The sequence below is a fragment of the Xenopus tropicalis genome, chromosome 6, assembly GCF_000004195.4.
Source record: "Xenopus tropicalis strain Nigerian chromosome 6, UCB_Xtro_10.0, whole genome shotgun sequence".
Classification (NCBI taxonomy): domain Eukaryota; kingdom Metazoa; phylum Chordata; class Amphibia; order Anura; family Pipidae; genus Xenopus; species Xenopus tropicalis.
In genome coordinates this window covers 79386761-79406816 of record NC_030682.2, presented here as the reverse complement: position 1 = coordinate 79406816, position 20056 = coordinate 79386761, and the positions used below count along the sequence as shown (strand labels likewise).

At 36.9% G+C, this 20056-nt stretch overlaps 1 protein-coding gene across 2 annotated transcripts in view; it reads left to right on the top strand.

Moving 5' to 3' along the window:
* Positions 1-20056, top strand: part of myo10 (myosin 10) — a 146420-nt gene that overhangs the window by 61931 nt on the left and 64433 nt on the right. Inside the window, exons 2-8 of one of the 2 annotated variants that reach the window (XM_031903372.1) lie at positions 770-819; positions 8286-8473; positions 11557-11691; positions 14545-14669; positions 18280-18293; positions 18381-18465; positions 19187-19290. In XM_031903372.1, the coding sequence (XP_031759232.1) occupies positions 8328-8473; positions 11557-11691; positions 14545-14669; positions 18280-18293; positions 18381-18465; positions 19187-19290 (609 nt within the window). In that variant the 5' untranslated portion in view covers positions 770-819; positions 8286-8327. 2 annotated transcript variants of the gene reach the window in all.

Below are 20056 nucleotides of genomic sequence, written 5' to 3'. Positions count from 1 at the left end.
TATAACTATTTTGTTTGAGATTGCATTAAGATTTTTGTATGAGATTGCATTAAGATTGCAATCGAAATAAGAGGATAAACACAACTATAGTGTTTATGTTTAGGTAGCATTTTTTAAAGCTATTCATTTTATTCAATGAATGAAGCTTTTTATGTGTTCAGCAATGGATTATTTACAGCACATTAGATTCATTAAGATGGCTCTATACATGTCACCTCATGATTTACTTTGGTGTTTAATAGTACAATGTCCTTCCTATTTGAAAACCTTTCACCCTCTTTAATGGTTGTCTTATGTATCTGGAACACAATTTTGCTCTGTCAACTTTTAGCAGCCATTCCTAAAAACACAATCAATCAAAAAAAGAAAAAAAAACAGTCCAGTTTGGTATTGAACAAAGGTGTTTTGCAAATAACTATATATTTAAAAAAGAAGTAATTGTTAAAATGTTATAATTTAGCATTTACTGGTCACCTGTTTAAAACAAAACATCTTATTGGTTGCTATGGGTTACTGCTCCTGGGCAAACTTAGTGCATTTTATTACATATAGGGGTATATGGAAACTGTATGAGAAGACTACTTTCAAAAAAACCATCATTTTCAGTGGAAAAATCTAAGCAGTTAACATGTTGCAAGGATAGACACTGGACATTGTGAGTTTACAAGTACTGCTCTGTGTGCCTTATGGTATGCAGGGGATTGGTGCCTAGAGATTAACTTGGACTTCAATAGACCAAACAATGAAAATGCTTTTTTTAATCTTCCAGGGAAAAATACAGCATCTTCATTTATCATAAAGGAGAAATAAAGTCTAATTGTAAGTAGGATTTATTGAAGTAAATATTCTAGTTTTATAAGGCATAGGGGGAGATTTATTAAGACACGAACACTCGGAGCGTATTTTCACCGTTTTTTTCGTGCTTGCGCAACGTTTTTGTACTTTTGCACGAAAAATGCGGAAAGGTTCTGCCACTGTTTGCAAAAGTTTGGTACAAAAATTTTGTGACTTTCAGATCGCCAATATGATATTATTGGGACTAAACGATTTTTTCGTAAGCATTTTCGTGATATTTGCGATCTTCAGAAATTATCGTATCCAGTCCAAATTTTTCCCATTCGGGATTCGAACGCGTGTTTTAATGAATCGGCCCCATAGAGTACTGTGTGCATAAAAGTCCCTTCTACATTCAATATGGATAAAAGAGAAATAATCCTTATTTGAGGCAAAACAATCCTATTGGGTTAATTAATGTTTACATTATGATTAATAGACTTAAGTTATGAACATCCAAATTACACAAAGATCCCTTACCTGGAAAACATGTATAGGTATGAAAGTCTGATGCAGAAACCTGATATTCAAAAAGCTCTGACTTATGGCAAGGCAATCTCCCATGGAAAGCATTTTAAGCCATTAAGTTATTTTTAAAAAAAAAAAAAATTTTCTCTTGGTCTATATGATAAGAAAACAGTACCTTGTACTTGATCCTAACTAAGATACATAAATCTATATTGGTGGCAAAACCTGTTGGGTTTAATGTTTTTAGTAAATTTAAAGCATGGTGATCCAAATTACAGAAACACCTCCAGGTCCCAAGTGTTCTGGATAATAGATCCCATACCTATTTTGTTAAAGCAAGCCACCATTAGTTATAATAAACTGATCTCTAACTCTGAATCACTATGGGACCTTTCATTTATATATATATAAATCAAAATGAACAAACAAACTGCAGGCTATTCTATCATACTTTATGGTGTGGGAATGGGTAAATAAATTAAAGAACGATTCCACAGCCCAAGTTCTTAAGTACTATACTTTGTTCTCATAATGTTTTCTTTCTGTTTTTTAAAGTTTCAACCTCAATAACTTTATGGCTGTGAACGTTAACTTTAGCCATAATTGCAAGGGGCAGAGAATTAAAAAAGATTTCAGGTACCCCTGTAATTTCCCCTGAATGAGAATGTTATCCAATATGTTTTTCTTTTTGCTCTAAATTTAGTTTGCTGTGAGTCACTGTGAAACATCTGTTTTTAAGCAAATATCACCCACAGTAAGTTTTTATTCTAACGTAAGCATCACAGTCTTTAATGATGATTTGAATGTTCCTAAATGCGAATAAACTAGAAAATCCTCAACCTCCTTCACATAAAAAAGTTCAAAATAAAGTCTATGGCTGCAAAGGATTATGGGGCCATAACCACAGACTTCACAGGTCACAAGAACACTGGATAAACACAAGAAACAGTTTTAGAGAATAAGTGTAACCTGACCACGTGCAGCTCTGTTTACTCAAAGGAAGGGAAACCTGCAAGGATTAAATATTTTTATAGACACTGAATAAAATAAAAAGACACACAAAGATGGGTTATCTCTTGCTTTTTATAAGTTGTTTAATAAAACATGCTGCTGGTGAATAAAAATCAAATATATAAGCTCTGTTATATACTCTATTAAACTGAGTCTTAGGTAGTGGGTGGTTAGAAACAGAAACTATGTGGGGCTGATAATCGAAGCTCAAATCCTGATACTTAAGCTGTGAAGCTGTTAACTGCAGAGTGGTCCTGGCACCAAACTGTTAAAACATAAAATCAGCAAACCCCTATGGATATTTTCATTAGTTACCAAATGGGCAGTGGCAGATGGGGATATTATTCGCACTGCGACAAATCTTCGTTGCCGCAAACTCCTTGCAATGCCATGCCACCGGCTACTTATCGCTACGATTTCCCGAAGCCGCCTGAAGTTTCCTCTCAAGGGCAACTTCGGGTGGCTTCGGGAAATCGTAGCACCGCATATACCATCCCACCGGCGATTTACATTTTTGCTGGTGGGATGGCATTGCGGGGAGATTAGTCGCCTGCAGCAATGGAGATTTGTCGCGGAGCGACTAATCTCCCCGTCTGCCATTGCCCTTAAAGGAAGCATCAGATATATGTGCAAGGCTATGGTAAACCCAAAACCCAGTCACCTTTCCAACTATTGGAATGAGATTCTCTTTCTGAGGTGGGAGCCCTCAAATGTTTTGCAGGCCCAGGGTGTTGTCCAACTCTACCTCTCGGGTTGAGGTAACAATAAGCGTGCCAGTGGTTCTTGAACTTAAACAGGAATGACTTTATTAAACTAAATACACATAGGAGTATTCAATCAGCAATAAAGCAGATTTTACACATAGTAAGATGTCAGTCAGATACTCACAGTTCTCTCCGAGTAATATATTTAGCCCTGCAGGGTCAATCAATGCACAACAGCTTAGTACAAGGACAATGGGTCATTGCCAGCTTTCAGAATCTTTCTTTAGTGGAACCTAGGCAAATTCTATCTATCCCTAGGTCTGTACACTTATCTACTCTTGACAGTTATACACCTGGGGTATTAATACCACTAACACTCCTTGTTGAAGCCCAGGCTGGTGAGTAGCTAGCCCTAAACTATCTATCACTCCTAGGGGCATATATATAATAGTGTGTAAGCTAACATAACATTACCAACATTACCAAAAAATCAATATTGGATCTTATAAAATCTGATCTATGAAAGAACTGTCACTTATGTCTCAAAAAATGGCTCCAGAATAATGCCATCTAGTGGGCAAACTAAAAAATGGCAATGGTTATATTTTGACCCAGGAAAAAGGATTTACTACCCTTCTAGACTAAGGACTAATGTGCAGTTTTGGCCACAAACCACCTATACTAGCAGTTACAGGTGGCTTCCATTAAAGCAGTGACTGGCAGCCTATTTGGTTTTGGGCTTTTATCTACAATTTTCATTTAAATTTTGGAACCATAAATACAGTCAAATCAGTGTCTCTTAGCATTCTTTTCATAATTCTCTAATGTCAGGAGTAGCCACTTATAATAAGGTAATCATTTTACATGAAGATATGAATATTAATTGGTCTACAGTTTCCCTTTAAGCCTCAGAGCAGTACAACAAATCCTTTGAATAATACTGTACTGGAAACATGAAGACAGACAATACCACAATACAGAAAATGTAACCATAGAAGCACAGCTTATAATTAAGGCAAAAACAGGATAAAGTCCAGTACAAATCAGTGAGAGTTAAGAAGAAATAGTGATTACATGCACCACAAGCCCTGTAGTTCAGTCTAGGAGCTAAAACAAGAGCATTAATTATCTTTTCTTTGTTTATGGTGGATCAGCAACTGCATTCCTGAAGTGATGTGCTCTGTATGGCCTGTTCCCCTTTAGTGACACATGTGTCTGAGACCTACCAGATACACAGTAAAGACATCCAGCTGCTCTGCACAGTTGTTTGATATCTGAGTTTAGCGTTCCACACTTTACTTTTCCAAAGTAACTTCTTTTAGTGAAAAACCTGCTTAAAAATATATATAGAAAGATATTTCTTTAAAATTAGCATTCCTACTTCCACAAGGAGTTAAAGGAGAAGGAAAGGCAGAAACTAAGTAAGCTTTATCAGAAAGGTCTATGTAAATACAGCCATAAGCACTCACAGAAATGCTGCACTGAGTTCCCTGTCAAAAGATTAGTTGTGTCTGTTTCCTTCTGCCAGAGACATGCAGCTCTTTGCTTTCTGCTCTTTCCTGCTCCCCCCTCCCTCAAGAATGCTAAGAACTCACTCCCCCCCCTTAGGAATCTGATCCAGATCTGATCTGAGCCAATCAGTAGGAAGCTGACTCAAAGTCTTACTAACTGAGCATGTTCACTTGGTCTGGGTGTCTGCGCAGGAGTGAGGCATTATGGGAACTTTCTTTACACAGCTCAGCGTTTTTTCTTCCTGTTTGGCTTCTGATCATCTGAACGGGAGAAATATGGGGAGACTTAAGGGCACTTTTGAGACAAGGGAATGTATGCCTGCAGCTTGAGATTAACTCTTTATTAGCCTTTCCTTCTCCTTTAAGTACACCCTAGAAAATGCTGTGTGCATGTCTGGTGTAAAATCTGTGCAGCCTTGGCTTATTGGCTTTAGGCATGTTTCATATGAATCCTTTGCAAATGTTTGCAACAGTTACACAGTTTGTCAAAATGATATTGGGGTCATGTAAAAAAGGCCCCCAATTTGCCCCTCATGAATACAGTGCTGCCGAAGGTCTACAGTGCTGTGTTCATGGGGACACACATGTCTGGAATTTAAAGACCTTCATGCATGGTACAAAACATGCAAAAAACTAGGTTGTTTTCTCCCAATTTTTCTTGTACTTGTCACTTTAACCTTCCATTTGTAATTTGCCCCCCCTTATCCAGTCAGATGTAAAAATAGTCCAGTCTACCTCTCTTCATAATTTGCATTTTCTGTAAACTACCCCATGGATAGTGAGTCAGCACTATCCTATCTAAAGAGGATTAGTTGGGGGGTACAGTATAGCTTTTAGATCTTAACCTCTTGTATCAGTTATCAATCCCATTTTGTAATGTAATCAATGTTTATTGTAGATACCCATTTATTGTATAGTGCTCCAGAATATGTTGGAGCTTTATAAATGAGTTGTAATATACGGAGGAGAAGTGAAGGGGAGCTGGCAGGGATACACTAACGACCTGGGACATTTAAACAAAAAAAACTTTTTTCTTCTGTAAAAAGGTTTGTTTTGTTTCTGTAAAACTAGGAGCTTTATAAATGTTATTAATAATAATAATAAGAGTGTGTGTGTAAATATGAGCATGCACCTGTATGGGTACACAGTAGTGTGTGAGCATACCTGTTCTAAATGAAGAATTTACCATGATCTAGTAGAATAATCCAATGATCTCTGACAATATAGATAGATCAGTGGTTTGTATAATTTGCCAACGTCAATTGGTGAAGTTACAAAAATGATCATTTTTCTACAGTGTTATTGCAGGCTCTGAGATGTGCAAATTTAATTTCTTTTTTAAGTCATTCTCAAAGGGAGTGAAACACTGGACTGTTGATACAAACCGATGCAAATGATGCAGCTTGCACCTGTTTTCAGCATACCACTTCAGCAAGAAACTCAATATCAGCAGCTAGTGTCCATCTGAACATTCTAACTGTGGTTCCCCAGCTGTTGCTCAGCTAATTTGCCAGACCAAGAGTAGGCTGGGATCCATAGTTTAGCAGCAGCTGTAAAGCCACAAGTCAGGCACGATTGGTCTCATCATGGGAACTATACCTATTAATGCCTGGGATGTGAGCTGTTTTGGATAAAGTTTTTTCTGTCATTTGGATCACCATAACTTAAAGGACGTGTCAACCCCAAAAATAATCTTTGCCTATTAAAAGAAAATTCTAAGCAACTTTCCAATATGCCTAACTCCTGGTTATGACTTATTTTTAAACAATGCTGCAAAAGCCAGTCTCCCCCAGCAAGAAAGGTCTGTCAGTCTGCTGGCTTGTGTTACACTGTTTAAAAAGCCAGAACAACAAGGACAGAGAATAGAAAAGGACAAACAAACACTGCTTTGAATAGCGAAAATATATACAAATAACCTGAAAACCTTTACAAATCTGTAATTAATGTATATTGCAAAGTTTCTTAGAAATATGTTTTCTTATGTTAGGCAAAAAATATTTTTGAATGCTAAATACAGAAAGCAGGGAGCACTCACCAGGATAGGTCCCGCGTATACAGTGTCCCGTGCTGGCACATCCAAAAAGCGCCCCCGATCCAGGCGTAATAAGAAAATATTTTTGAGGTTGATATGTCCTTTAAATGTCAAAACAAAAAAAGAGAAAAGGGCACTCTGAAAATTCAAAAATAGGCCAATTTAAAATTTAAAAAAAAAAACCTTTATTTTACACTCATTTCATGAAGTCTGATACTTTTCATGTCCATCTGACACTTAATCATAGTCTGATGATTAATTGACAATGCTCGCCATAAATATTTGTTTCTTGATTTGTCCTTTCATTTTAGTCTGCTAAACAAAAGTGTGCAAAAAATCATTTAAGCATTAAATAAACCCAATAGGACTGTATTGCCACCAATATTAAATTATGCAGTTAAGTCAACATCATATACAAGGTACTGTTTTATTATTATAGAGAAAAGGGACATGAAAAAATTTGATTTATTTGCTTAAAATGGACTGTATGGGAGATGGCCCATAATTCAGAGGTTTCTGGGTATTGGGTTTATGTATAAGAGATACTATACCTGTATTCTATTTCACCTTATTCATACTGTTTTGAAGGTATTTTTTGCATTTGTAGTGCAAGTGTAGTCTGGTTTAGATTTATCCAGTTACTTACCAGAATGCCACACAATTTTTCCATGGCAGGATTTCAGTAGCATAAAAAGATTTCCATGTAATTTCCATTCCCATATCATTAACACGGACATCAGTAATAATTTCCTTTGTTTATAAGCTGAACAATTTTAATAATGTGACCATGTAAAGGCCATTGCTCATTTACACAGATTATAGAACAACCAAATAATGTCCTTTATATGTTCCTTATATGTTCCTGTTTGTAGAAGTTTATTTGCATGCAGATTTGAAGTATAAAGTTATGAAATGTAATTATTTTGTGTGCGGCTTGGAGAGGAAGTACAGTTTAGCCCAAACATTGGGAGTTGTGCTGCAGTACATTTTTCAGCACATGCGAGTTCTAGATATATTTATATATTTTCTGGTTATTTTGTGTGAATGTGTGTACTACTACTAGTATTTTTTAATGTAAATTGAAACTTCCAAAGTGAGCAATGTACATTTTCATGCGTAGCCATGTTTTTTTCCATACTGAATATTTTTTTCCCGGAATTCCAGGGCCATTGAACTCACATAGAGAAGTTGCTTGTGGTCGTAAATGAGACTTATGTACTTGACAGAAACTTTCTCGAGGTTACCAAAAAGTATTTAAGATGTATTTAGGAATTACTAGGAAAAATCCTAGTAGGCTTTAACCCAGTAGCCTAATTTCCCATAAAAGAGACATTTTTAAGTGTACAATATGTTCTTTCTCTACATATGTGTACATATGGGCATGAACTGCCATTCTGCCTGTTCAACTGAGGTATCAATACAACAGTGCAACTGTTTTTTAAACTTCAGTGCTGTGGATGCCTATAAAGAACAGTGCTGCCAAAGCAAGCAATGTGCCTTTTCTACTCCTTTAGGAATACAATTATTCAGAGAAATAATATTTTGTATACATTTAAGCTTTGCTCTCATTCATCACAGTCTGTTTTAGCGATAATATATTTTGCTATTACTGTTCCAGTAGCCAGAAATAGTGCACATGAAGAAAAACATTGCTGTCATACGCTACTTATCTGCTTCAGTATACACACAATTACAGTTTCAGTAACGTCTGTATATTTTTTTCAGACATATATTGGCTCCATCCTGGCATCTGTCAACCCTTACAAGATGATTGCTGGATTATATGACTGTAATGCAGTAGAACTGTACAGCAGGCATCATATGGGAGAGATACCTCCTCATATTTTTGCTGTAGCCAGTGAATGTTACCGTTGCTTGTGGAAGCGTCATGACAATCAGTGTGTTCTCATCAGGTAATTGGCCACCCTGCAAATAATCAATCATGTTTTCCTTAACTGGATAGATTGTAGATAACTGAGCTAACCTAAAGTGACAAGAGAATACAAGAAACAGATGTAAAATGTTCTCTTTTGTGACTGAGCCTTTCTTAACAAGAGAATGCTGATGTTAGACTGCAGACCACCTATAAGGCCTGCCCTACTAACGCTAAACTACAGCTCCCAGCATCCTCCACAATGAATGCCTTTTGGATATTGTAAGAGATAATATAAGACAACAACTAGCTATGCAAATATATTGAAGGGTGATATCCAGCCAAAATTTTTTTGTACTATATACATTCATTCAATTAGGTATAGTAAGCAGTATAGGATTTCCTGTTTATATGAATAAATGAAATATGAAGGCTTTTAGCAAAGATTACTTTATCCATACTATTACTGGATGCATGATGCCATACACAGGTATAGGACCCGTTATCCAGAATGCTCGGGACCAAGGGTATTCCGGATAGGGGTCTTTCCGTAATTTGGATCTCCATACCTTAAGTCTACTAAAAAATCAATAAGATTGTTCTGCCCCCAATAAGGATTAATTATATCTTAGTTGGGATCAAGTACAAGGCACTGTTTTATTATTACAGAGAAAAAGGAAATCAGTTTTAAAATTCTGAATTATTTGATTAAAATGGAGTCTATGGGAGATGGCCTTTCCGAAATTCAGAGCTTTCTGGATAACGGGTTTCCAGATAAGGGATCCCATACCTGTATATATAAGGCATTTGTCTTTGTCGCCTATGAGAAAAACAAACAGGTTTCAGTTGCGTAGTAAATCATCTCTCCTATGCTGCTCCCCTGCCTGAGAGTAAGCAGTAAGGAGCAGAGAAAGTGAGTACAGGTATCGGACCCCTTATCCGGAAACCCGTTATCCAGAAAGCTCCGAATTACGGAATGCCCGTCTCCCATAGACTCCATTTTAATCAAATAATTCAGAATTTTAAAACTGATTTCCTTTTTCTATGTAGAAATAAAACAGAACCTTGTAATTGATTCCAACTAAGATATAATTAATCCTTATTGGATGCAAAACAATCCTATTGGGTTTAATTAATGTTTTATTGATTTTTTAGTAGACTTAAGGTATGGAGATTACGGAAAGACCCCTTATCCGGAATACCCTTGGTCCCGAGCATTCTGGATAATGGGTCCTATACCTGTACATGAAAGTGGAGCAGAGAAGTGGCCAGGTGGGTGTTGCAGTGAGCGCCAGGCACTGTGTGGAGTTCCCCAGTGCCTTGTAGTTATGCCATTAGAAAAAGAAAAAGCCCCCAATCTGGTGTTCCCCTCCTGCCCCCTACCTGGTCAGTACCTTGCGGATCATTCAGAGGCACAGCCTGTATCGGGGCCCTGTCTTTACCACCTGATAATGAACACAGTGCAGCCTGTCCTTAGCTGAGCTGTATTTTTGAGGGTTTGGCGGGGAAGGCACATAGGCTTCCCACTCCTACATGTCCCCTAACAAAATAAAAAAAATTTTGTTAAAAGTATATTACATTGCTTAAAATAGAATATCTAGTAAATTACAATGCAAGAAAAGCACTGTAAGCAATTTTATTTTTCATCACCTTTAAATCTGCTTACTGAATATTAATTTTTTCACGCCATCCTCTGTTGTCATCAGGATGAATGAGCAATTTCGTACACACCTTTTTTTAAAGATCACAATAAACATGAATCATATTAGATATACATTTCACAATTTTTTGTTAAAGCTTGAAGCTAGTTTGCACGAATGGATATAATACTTGTGCCAACACAGATATCACCCTATCACAAGAAAAAATACAATAAAGTAAATTGCGAAACTGAGAGTCATGCCTATATTCATGCTAGTATCAACTACAATTCATGGCAAATAGAATAATGTTTTGAGTGATTTTAATTGAAATAATGTGCAAGTATGAACACTGAAGTAAGATTTATAAAATGTATTTTTTGGATTTGCATTCAGTCATTCAGAGCTGCCATGATTTGCCCTTGGGAGGAGTTGTCCTAAGATAACACTGCAGAGGGGAATTTGCAGGAGAACTGAGATAAGCAATACTGTTTACTTACTGTTTAACTCAACAGGAAGCAATCAGATACATTTAGTTCATGATATAACTTTTTAGTTCATGATTTTTTTTTTAAGAAAGTTGTTCCTTTAATCAGATTCCAAAGAACTTTTTGTCTACGTAACAGCAATGCATCAGTCAATATTTCATATATATTGGCTGAACATTCTTAAACTAGCTAGCACCCTCTTGTGGTCATAAGACATTTCAAACACGTTTCAGTTTTTTTTCTGGTTCTAGAAAGATCAGACCAAATAGCATAATACAGGTATGGGATCCCTTATCCGGAAACCCGTTATCCAGAAAGTTCCAAATTACGGACAGGTCATCTCCCATAGACTCCATTTTAAACTTATAATTCTTATTTTTAAAAATAACACTCTTTTTCTCTGTAATAATAAAACAGTGCCTTGTACTTGATCCCACTAAGACATAATTAATCCTTATTGGGGGCAAAACAATTCTATTGGGTTTATTCAATATTTAAATGATTTTTAGCAGACTTAAGTATGGACACCCAAATTACAGGAAGATCCCTTATCCGGAAAACTCCAGGTCTCAAGCATTCTGGATAACTGGTCCCATACCTGTACCATAACTGGGTGTTACTATATGAAAGGGTCATTTGCAACATTCATAAATATTTATTGTAAAATTCATACCTTAATAAACATATCAAGACAAGTTTAAACTGATGTAACTGAAGTGCTAGAAGCTTATTATCCATTAAAAGTTGATGAGTAGTCAACTTTACAGAAAAATATATTTTTTATATCATAAGACATATCAAATATATTCAATATATGTTCCATTTGTCACCTGCCAGACTACCTACTGCTTTTAGCTTGGCCTTTGGTTAATGTTCACAAGAGTCACATTATGTTAATTCATCATATACTGATGCCTTTTATTTGCTGTATCTTCTTGTTGCCTTACCCTAAAGTGTAAATATTTTTTATTGAAATGTGCTGTTATGTTTGTCAGTGGTGAGAGTGGAGCAGGCAAGACGGAAAGCACAAAACTCATTCTAAAGTTCTTATCTGCTATGAGCCAGCATTCCCTGGAAATATCTTCTAAAGAAAAGACAGCAAGTGTAGAACAAGCCATTTTGGAGAGCAGGTAAAATACCCTTTTTGTCCCAAAAAGAATGTAACCCCTCTTTCCCTTGTACTTGTTAAAATGCCAATATTCACGTTTAGGTAAAGGGGTTATATACTCAGATAAGGGATTCAGGCATCCACACAATAACCAGTGATTATATAGCAAAATAAAGGACAATGTAGAGTACATCAAGTGTACTGTGTCTTCTTAAAGTTTGTTAGTAATGTAATTATCCTGTCATGATGGTTTCTGACTGGTCCTGCTGTGTGGTATTTGGCTACCATGAAAGACTTCAGTGACACTGAGATGGAAGAAAAATACCTCATATGTTAGGTAGCTGTGGCTGAAGATACTTATTTCTTTATTATATTAGCAGTTTATTGTTTTCAGATGCAGTTTTACAGGGGATAATCTGGTCAGGTTAGGGTAAATTGACATATTACACCTAAAATGCCTTTTTGGGGATGCAAACCATTATGAGTCTATTAAGCAGCAGAAAACTGCCCTGTATTTAGTAGATGACTCACGTGTTATGCACCATAAACAGGGATACATTCTCAAATGTTGGGTTTTTTGTGTTGTATACCCTTTAGAGAGCAAGGTAAATAGCAAAATATGTACATCTTTTTAAGGAAAGCGGATGACCCACTCAATGTGCCCCTGCCCTTGTGCTCACCATATGGTTTAGTAGGTATGAAAAGCATACATCCTATAGGGTATAACCATCCCCTTTACCACATTGGGAGCATTTGGAGCATTCTGCAGTCTATAGGAAAGTACTCACCCCCACACTCATGCCTTTTAAAAACAATTAGCCTGGTGCTCAATGCTCAAAAGAGGGATCGGCACCCCCTCATTCAACACTGCAGTTCCAAAGGATGCGCTGGCACAATGTGGCAATTTAATGCGTGGAACCCCCCCTGTGAAACGTTTCCAGGAACGCCTGTCTGACCAAGGGGTGTGCCCCAAAATGTTACTTTTTGTCTTAAATAAATTGCCATGTTGTGCCACCGCATCCTTTAAAACTCCAGCATTTGGAGCAGCATTCAGTATTTTGCAATTACAATCAACAAACTGACTACTGAAATTCTGGAGGAAATGATATCTCTTACAGATACTCGATCTTTTGCACAGTCCCTTTCTTGTGGGCACAGTGTTAAAGGACTACTGTCATGGAAAATGTGTTTTTTTCAAAATGCATCAGTTAATAGAGCTTCTCCAGCAGAATCATGCACCTTTTTCAAAAGTGCAAACAGATTTTTATTTTCAGATTTTATTAGATTTTGAAATCTCACATGGGGCTAGCCATATTCTTCATTTCCCAGGGTGCCACAGCCATGTGACATGTTCTATGATATACTTCAGTCACACTTTACTGAAAGGTAGTAAAATAGCAACTCCCAGAAGATATCAGAATAGCACTCAATAGTAAGAAATCCAAGTCCAGCTTGGGAAAAGCAATAAGTTTCCTGAAAGCAGTTCTAATGTGTAGCGCTGGCTCCTTCTGAAAGCTCAGAATCAGGCACAATGAACTGACACTGACATGGCTGCCTACACACCAATATTACAACTAAAAAAAAAATACATTTGTTGGTTCAAGAATAACATTTTAAATGGTATAGTGAATGGTTTTCTATGTAAACAGTGTAATTTAGAAATAAAAAGTACACCATAAAAATCATGACAGAATCTCTTTAAAATGGTGATTACCTTTAAGTTAGCTTTTAGTATGTTATAGAATGGCCAATTATAAGCAAGCTTTCAATTGGTCATTATTTATTTATCATTTTTTAATTATTTGCCTGCTTCTTCTAACTCTTTGCAGCTTTCAAATGGGGGTCACTGACCCCCAGTAGCCAAAAACTATTGCTCTTTGAGGCTACAGTTTTATTGTTATTGTTACTTTATATAACACATTTTTCTATTCAGGTCCCCTCCTATAAATATATTAGTCTCTCTTTCAAACCACTCCCTGGTTGCTAAGGTAATTTGGACCCTAGCAACCAGATAGCTGTTGAAACTCCAAACTGGGTAGCTGCTGAACAAAAATTTAAATTAAAAAACTACAAATAAGAAAAAATGACCAATTGCAAATTGTCTCAGAATATTACTCTCTACTTCACCTTGTGACGCACCTTGCTCTGGACACAGTATTAAAGGCCTGAGAGCTAAGTGGATTAGAAGCAGAGGGCACATTGGCAAATGAGTCTTTTTATGTTTTATGCAGTTCCAAAATAGCTATTTTCATATTTATTTGACTGACCCCTGTGGCACACTTCTACTGCCGGTAAAAGGCAAGCTCCAAACTGTAGTGTGACTTTGCATTAGTGGTTTCACCATGAAATATCCTTTCCATTTTTTTAAATGAAAAAATATTCTTTATTTCCATTTCTTTCCAGACAAGTATGACAATGTGGGGGGTTTTCTGTATGCATGGATCATTCTCTTTACAACAGGAATGTTAGAAATGTAAAAATGTGCATAGCACATTATAATGTTACTTATAACAATGCTTTTTTTTTTTTTTTTTTTTTGTAAATGATCCTGGTTCAGTTGGAGAAGTTGTACTCCAAGTCTAAGTGATAATATGAGTCTGCTAACATATACAGCAGAATGCGTGAATTGTCATCAGCTTATTTAAGTTCAGTGGATAAATTAAAATAAGTCATATAAACTGTTCATTAGTTTTATAGCAGAAACTGACCCTAAATTGGCTGAATTAGCACACTTACCATTTGGTGTTACAAAATAATGTCATTAGTAATGAGTTACAGAGTTTTAATGACCTCAGTAAATGGGCCCCTTTATTTGTTATGTTTTTTTCCTGGTTTCTTTCTGTAACATATTGTACATTTTCTGTTATTTTCACAGCCCAATTATGGAAGCCTTTGGGAATGCAAAAACTGTTTACAATAATAACTCAAGTCGTTTTGGGAAGTTTATTCAGTTGAATATATGCCAAAAAGGACACATTCAGGGAGGACGAATTGTAGACTGTATCCTTTTTTCCCCATAATTGTGCTCATCTTAATCATTGTGTGTTTTTCTTGAGCTTTATACTAACATAGTAATAAAAATGGAAAGAAAATACACTAAAGGACCGCGCCAAAGTACTTGAACTAATAGATTCCAGTTTATTTCGCCTTGTTGTACCCACAACTGTTTAGGTATGTGTTAGCACAGTCACGTTCCTATGTATTCTACTTGAATGCAACATGTTTGTTAGGCACAAGTAAAAAAAAATATTAGTAATAAATAGAATAGAGAATAGACACTGAACTCACACAAATACTTGTACTTGCATATAAATGCAACAGTGGTTTGATGCGTTCAGCATGAATTTAAACACTTGTATGTAAGACTAATCAGTTAAAGGACATGTCAACCCCCCAACCAAAAATTTTAGCAGAGACAAGCCTCACTGCACTGTTTAAATACCTGCCACTCCTGTCCCTCAGAAGCAAACACTGAAGCTGCAGCGATCCCTTGGAGTTCTCTCACTGCAGAGCTGTGTAACTCCCTCTCCCCCCTCCCTTCAATATCTACTTGTCTGCCTGGCGTGGTGCACATGCACACTTCCAAGCCGTTTTAATGAGCATGCTCACTTGAGATGAATCTCTTCTCTACGCAGCGGACGATTGACCTCTTTAACCACGCCCACTTCAGTCAATCCTCCAATGAGCCGATTGTATAGGCGGTTGCTATAGTAACCCTGCCTTTGTAAACAAGAGCTCTCTGCTCCCTCTCTTTGAACACATTCTTCTGACTGCAGGCAGGAAAGTTTAACCTTTTCACTGCTGAATCTGATCTGCAGGCATTTTATAAGTGAGTCTTGCAAGCTTAAACAGTGTTTGTTGAAATACTTAAGCAATGTTCACTTCATTCCTGTTTAATTTTATTATTGTTTAATGCCCTAACAGTTTCATTTTCCTTTAAATTAAAACAATCATAATTGATACTAAAGCGATAAATAACCATTTGACCAAATAAAGAAATAAACAAAAATAGACTGTATTTGAATGAATTCAATTTATTTTATTTGCTTAAAGTTTTCTTTAACATCAATAAAATAAAGATTAGTTAACAAAATAAATAAAAATAAAAATGTTATACAGTGACTTACTATAAGGAAATAGTGCAGGGCAATGTCTATGTCTATTTGGCGTGATAACAAAGCTTTATTTAAAAAAAAAAAAAAAAAAAAGGTTGAAAAAAAATCCTTGAAATGGTCAGGCAGGAGGGGCAAGGAGTGCATGCACATTTGTAACATACACGCGCTCTCAATGACATCACCCAGCAAAATGGCCGCCGGGGTGACATGCAAAATGGAGCAGAAAAGAATGTGACGGTGCAGGCTGAAGGAGGAGATTGAGGGAGCGGCACTTATGCGGTTGAGGTGGGGGTAAGGCGCCCTATCCATTAGAACTGAAATTAAAATTAGGGTTGACATCTCCTTTAATTTAGGTAACTTCAAGCCAGCTCCAAACTTAAATAACATATGTATTCCTTTGCTAATTTGGTTGCATGGCTGTGCCTAATAAGAAAATTGACACTATGCTGTCTTGTAGTTTACTGTTTATTCTTCATTCTTCCCCAAATGTAATATGAATCAAAGAGAAAAACAAAATTATAGACTGTATAGTGTTTACACTATGGGGGGATTTATTAAATCTCATCTTTTTGAGTTTTTATTTTTTTGAAACCACGAATAAACTAATTTCCACAAATAGCAGTCATTTCTGAAAAGATCCAGACTGAAAAAGCACAAACAAAAAAGAGTGTCGGAAAAGTTACAGAAAGCACAACTTTTTTTGTTGCACAATAACTGCAACTTTTCTGTATTGTTGCACAAAAGCCAGCTTGAAAAAAAAAAACAGAAAACCTGTATAACCACAAAGCAAAGAAAGATCTTCCAATTGGGAAAGGCACATCTGCCATTGACTTCTACAGTATATAATCTCAACAGGCTTTAGATGGTGTATTTTTGAATATATATATACAGTGAGGAACATAAGTATTTGAACACCCTGTGATTTTGCAAGTTCTCCCACTTAGACATCATGGAGGGGTCTGAAATTCACATTGAAGGTGCATTCCCACTGTGAGAAACAGCATTTAAAAAAAAAAAAAATTCAGGAAATCACATTGTATGATTTTTAAACAATTTATTTGAATTGCACTGCTGCACATAAGTATTTGAACACCTGAGAAAATCAGTGTTAATATTTGGTACAGAAGCTTTTGTTTGCAATTACAGAGGTCAAACGTTTCCTGTAGTTCCAGGTTTGCACTCACCGCAACAGGGATTTTGGCCCACTCCTCCACACAGATCTCCTCTAGATCTGTCAGGTTTCAGAGCTCCCTCCAAAGATTTTCTATTGGATTTAGGTCTGGAGACTGGCTAGGCCACTCCAGAACCTTGATATATCCTGGCTGTGTGCTTCGGGTCATTGTCATGTTGGAAGACCCAGCCACGACCCATCTTCAATGCTCTGACTGAGGGAAGGAGGTTGTTGCTCAATCTCACAATACATGGCCCCATTCATCCTCTCCTTAATACAGTGCAGTCATCCTGTCCCCTTCACAGAAGAGCATCCCCAAAGCATGATGTTACCACCCTCGTGCTTCACAGTAGGGATGGTATTCTTGGGATGCAACTCATCCTTATTTTTCCTCCAAACACGGCGAGTGAAGTTTAGACCAAAAAGTTCTACTTTGGTCTCATCTGACCACTTTACTTTCTCCCATGCCTCCTCTGGATCATCCAGATGGTCATTGACAAACTTCAGACGGGCCTGGACATGGGATGACTTGAGCAGGGGAACCTTCCGTGCAATGCATGATTTGAAACCATGACGGCGTAGTGTTCTACCGACAGTGACCTTTGAAACTGTGGTCCCAGCTCTCTTCATGTCATTGACCAGCTCCTCCCTTGTAGTTCTGGGCTGATTCCTCACATTTTTTATCATCAGAGATACCCCATGAGGTGAGATCTTGCATGGAGCCCCAGTCCTAGGGAGACTGACAGTCGTCTATAGCCTCTTCCATTTTCTAACAATTGCTCCAACATTTGATCTATTTTCAGCAAGCTGCTTGGCAATTGCCCCGTAGCCCTTTCCAGCCTTGTGGAGGTCCACAATTTTATCTCTGGTGTCTTTTGACAGCGCTTTGGTCTTGCCCATGGTAGTAGTTGGAGTCCGACTGACTGTGGGGTTGACAGGTGTCTTTAAAGAGCTCAGACAGGTGCTACTAATTTAGTATTAATGAGTGAAGTAGAGGTGGACTATTTAAAGGCAGAGTAACAGGTCTTTGAGAGCCAGAATTCTTGCTGATTGCCAGGTGTTCAAATACTTATGTGTAGCAGTGCACAGTTGTCACATAATAAATCGTGGAAAAGTTGCATTTTTTTCTGCATTCAGGGTAGGTAACAGGTATCACTATATGGAAATATTGTCTGTACCAGCAAAAATGTACCAGTGTGTGTTGTAAGGTGGCAGATATCACCTTATGTTGATCCTAACTAATGTAAGGTAAAAGCTAGTTCTTTAAAATTGCAGTTCATGAATATTGAACATTTATCTTAACTGCTGCACTCTCCTGATGAAGATTTATTAGAAAAAGTAAGTAGACATTAGTATTAATTCTTGGTGTGAATGATAGTTTTGTTGGTGCATTAAGAAGTAAATCTGAGCTTTTCTCCTATACAGAACCGTGTGGTACGTCAGAATCCCGAGGAGAGGAATTACCACATATTTTATGCACTGCTAGAAGGAGCAGGAAAGGAGGAGAGAGGTAAAAAGATGCAGGAAAGGCACAAATTAATTGGCTAATGCCACCCAGCCCACATTTACAAAGTTCAGAATCCACCATGCATATAATAAAAGTTGCTCTTATCACATGGCCACTGGGCTGAAGTTGCTTGTTCTAAATCATTCATGCAATGTAATATTTTCTTCCTTATGAACATCTTGGTATCTATTATTAAGCTTAGAACCGAGAACTGGCTAAGTAGGGATTAGCTCATGGTGCAGCTTGTGAGAAATATTTTTTTTACCGCACCCTTGGTCGTCAGTTCTTCACCATTCTAAAAAATAGGTGTTGGGAATTGTAGATAACAACAACTAGTAGTTCACCTTTAACAATACTATCAAACCATCAGAGTTGTTTAGAGACCCTGACAACCAGATAGCATTTCCAGTTGCAGTATCCAACTAGGCAAAATAAGAATGCCTTTAATTCAAAAAACGTATAAAATAAAATATATAAAAATAATAAAGGCCATTTGCATAGTTGCTTAAAGTTGCTAAAACCTAGAATAAAGATAAATATGCCCTTTACAATTTTTATTTGGTGAATGTTGCTGTATTAGTACAAATTTAGTAGTATACTTAAATACATGCAATATAGGCATTAACTGGTGTGCTTGAATGAAACTACTGCCTTCTTTAGGTTTGAATGCAACCTACAGAAAATGTAAGTATTTCTTTTTCATGCAAATCTTGTTTTTTCCTAGATGCTTTTTATTTATTACAAGCAGAGAAGTACCACTATTTGAACCAATCTGGATGCATTCTAGATGAAACTATCAGTGACCATGAGACTTTTCAAGAAGTCAAAGTAAGACAGAACAAAATTTATTTATATTTCTATTCTATTTTCATCCAGAAAAAAAGTATGGGACAGATTTAAATAAATTATAACTGGAGAATCCTAAAGCAGTTGGAATTTTATCACAGTTAATAAACAGTTTGCTGACAGTCAGGAAAGTATTTAACAAACTGATACATTTATAAAAGCAGATTGATATAATATGTTCTATAGGGTGTTCAAACTCGACAGCAGTGCTGAACTCTTACACTTCACCAACTCCTTAAACAAAAACCTTCCATCTTCCCACATGAACCACATCAGTTTGCCCCAACAAACCCTATCCTGTTTTCTGCACCAGCTAAGAAAAGCACAACAAGGTTAGGCGTTTACACTGAGCATACAAAGTTGAGGCTGATCTGGACTGGGCTGCAACAAGAAGAGAAGACGTAGCTAGATGGAGCCCTTTAACCCTGATGCAACTGGGAAAACAGGGCATGTTTGGGTGGGGGGCACATAGCTGTTATTGGGGGTGGCGAGAGAGAGCTCTTTCCAAAAATGATGCTATACTCTTGACTGTATCATTATTGTTAACACTTGGTAATGAATGAGTAATGAATGTAAAACTATAGAAAAGACATATGGAAGGCCACGCTGACATAAAGATGTATCCAGTGCCAAAAATAATGCAAGGATTTGCATTGCTTACTGTTACATAAATCTACTGAATTTCTACCATAGATGGTAGCTGGAGCATGTGAAGCTAGGCTGATAGTTTTGCATAACCCTTTCTATT